This window comes from Octopus bimaculoides, chromosome 16, assembly GCF_001194135.2.
Source record: "Octopus bimaculoides isolate UCB-OBI-ISO-001 chromosome 16, ASM119413v2, whole genome shotgun sequence".
NCBI classification, from domain to species: Eukaryota; Metazoa; Mollusca; class Cephalopoda; order Octopoda; family Octopodidae; genus Octopus; species Octopus bimaculoides.
In genome coordinates this window covers 25514049-25516713 of record NC_068996.1, presented here as the reverse complement: position 1 = coordinate 25516713, position 2665 = coordinate 25514049, and the positions used below count along the sequence as shown (strand labels likewise).

General features: G+C 39.7%; 1 protein-coding gene across 2 annotated transcripts in view; it reads left to right on the top strand.

The window, feature by feature from the left end:
* The window catches only part of LOC106867806 (protein amnionless), a 95988-nt gene that overhangs the window by 22690 nt on the left and 70633 nt on the right, over positions 1 to 2665 (top strand). For both annotated transcript variants that reach the window (XM_052973622.1, XM_014912827.2), the window contains exon 4: positions 1887 to 2110. In XM_052973622.1, coding sequence (XP_052829582.1) covers positions 1887 to 2110 — 224 coding nt within the window. The remainder of the gene's footprint in view (positions 1 to 1886; positions 2111 to 2665) is intronic.

The following is a 2665-nucleotide window of genomic DNA, read 5'->3' as shown; positions in this document are numbered from 1 at the left end:
CCCACCCCCAACAATTTCGTCGTTTTTCACTTTTTTCGGTAACCCTAACCCTAAAACCCTAACCCTAACCCTAAAACTCTACCCCTAACCCTAAAACCCTAAAACTAACCCTAACCATAACCCTAAAACCATAACCCTAAAACCCTAACCCTAACCCTAAGTAGAAAAACATTTTGAAATTTTTTTCAGAATCATTATCTCCGTATTTTTCCGTATATTTTGAAAAAAAAATTCTGAAAAAAGTAAAAATGAAGAATTTAGTGGAGGTAGGGGGAGGTAATGCCAATTTTTGCCAATTTTTTTGCAGATTCGTATTCTCCATAGCCGAAAACAGGGGTTTGTGTAGAAAAAAAAAATTAAATTAAAAAAAGGGGTGTTTTGGGGGGGTACAAAAGGAAGTCTTGCCCAAATCTGAACAATGACCATCTGTTTAATCAATGCCTACAGGGAAAACACTTATGTTAAAAGATGATTAGGGTATGTTAAGGGGCATCACTGGAACAAATATAGACTTGTTTTGGCTTACCTCCAAAACAAGACCTACCCTGACATTTGTTTAAGATATTTTCACTTTATCAGTTAAAAGAGAAAAACAAACATTATTACTTAATTATAGAGGGAAAAAGAGACTTGCCCAAGATGCCATGCATCAGAATTGAAATTATGACCTCATGGTAGCAAAGGAAACTTCTCGACTATTCAGCCATACTGTACCTACACAGTTGTGCACATACAGAGAAGGCCATCTTGGCTTTAGGAAGGTCATCTTGGCTTTAGGAAGGTCATCTTGGCTTTAAGTAGGTCATCTTGGCTCTAAGAAGGTCATCTTTGCTTTAAAAAGGTCATCTTGGCTTTAGGAAGGTCATCTTGGCTTTAGAAAGGTCATCTTGGCTTTAAGTAGGTCATCATGGTTTTAGGAGGGTCATCTTAGTTTTAGGAAGGTCATCTTGGCTTTAAGAAGGACATCTTGATGTTAAGAAAGGCATTTTGAAATTAGGAAAAGTATTTTGCATTAGGAAGTGCATCCAGCCATACAAAGAATGCCAAAGCAAACATTCAAGCTTCAATGCCTGCTTTGGCATTCTTTGGCATTCACTGGCTCATCAGAACTTGTCAAATTGTCCATCCTATGCCATCATAGAAGAAGGACAGTAAATGCTGTTGTGGCTGTGTGGTGAGAAATTTGCTTCCCAACCACATGGTTCTGGATTCAGTTCCACTATGTGACATTTCAGGAAAATATCTTCTATTATAGCCCCAAACCAACCAAAGCTTTGTGCGTGGATTTGGTAGATGAAAACTGAAAGAACCTGATTGTGTGTGCGTGTGCGTGTGAGTGTGAGTGCGTGTGAATGTATCTATGTATCTATGTGCATGTGTCTTTATCCCCCAACCACCGCTTGACAGCCAGTGTTGGTTTGTTTACATTTCCATAACTTAGCAGTTAGAATAAGCACCACACTTTTTAAAACAAAATAAGTAATGGGGTTGATTTGTTTGACTAAACCCTTCAAGGCAGTGCCCCAGCATGGCTGCAGTCTAATGACTAAAACAAGAAAAAGATAAACGAAAAAACGTGTGTGTGTGTGTGTGTGTGCATGCATGCATGTGTGCATGCGTGTAGTCAAATATAAACATAAGTTTAGACAAGCCTTTATCCAGTGTCATGTCCGACTAAACAGCATCACCTGGTGAAGTCTACCAAGTTACATTTCAAAACACATATTAAGAATTGTTGGTTGGAACATACCCAGGTATCATCAATTTGTCTGGTATTTCTTGGGGGAATATACCCTGCTACTGTTTGAAGACTATGAGATTCTTACCTTCATTCATATGATTTGTGGAATGATGCCACATAAAAGTAATTATTCTTTATTATTCAGAGGTAGAATTCAATGCCACCTATGGAAGAGAATGGGTAGATCCCGCAAATTGGTGTGTTGCAAAATCAAGATCAGCCAATTGTGATGCTGACTATCATTCTTTGGATTCAGAAAAGGTTCCATGTCCAACAGATGATGTGGTTTTCCCACGAGGAAACAGCTACTATATCGACCTCAGCACGGATATGGAACTTACTGCGAATTCTATTTATTTCATGGGACAGGTAAGTTGTAAACTTTATATAGTTCAGTTTATATTCGGTTACATTTATTGTTGTTGTTGTTGTTGTTGGTGGTGGTGGTGGTGGTGGTGGCGGCGGTAGCAGTGGTAGTAGCAATGGTGGTTGTATTGATAGTGATAGCAGTGATGATCATAGTAGTGGCTGTAGTGGTGGTGGTGGTAGTGGTACTAGCAGTGATTGTTATAACAGTGGTTGTAGTGATGTTGGTGGTGGTGTTAGCGGTTTTGGTGGTGGGGATATTCATGGAGTTGATGCTGGTGTTAATGGTGGTGGTGGTGGTGGTGGTAATGTTTAGTGGGGGTTAGCAGTGTTGCTCGTTGTTGACTGTTGTGACTATAACAGAGGTGGTAACCTCAGCAGAAGTTGTAGTGGAAGCAGCAGTAGTGGCCTAGTTATGGTAGTATTTAACCCCAGGTTAACCTTCATTTGACACATCTAAAATCTGAAATGTTACAACAGAGAGCAGTCCATCTTTTATTTCAGACTCTGTGTGTGTGTGTGTGTGTGTGTGTGTGCATATATGTGTGCCGGTGCATG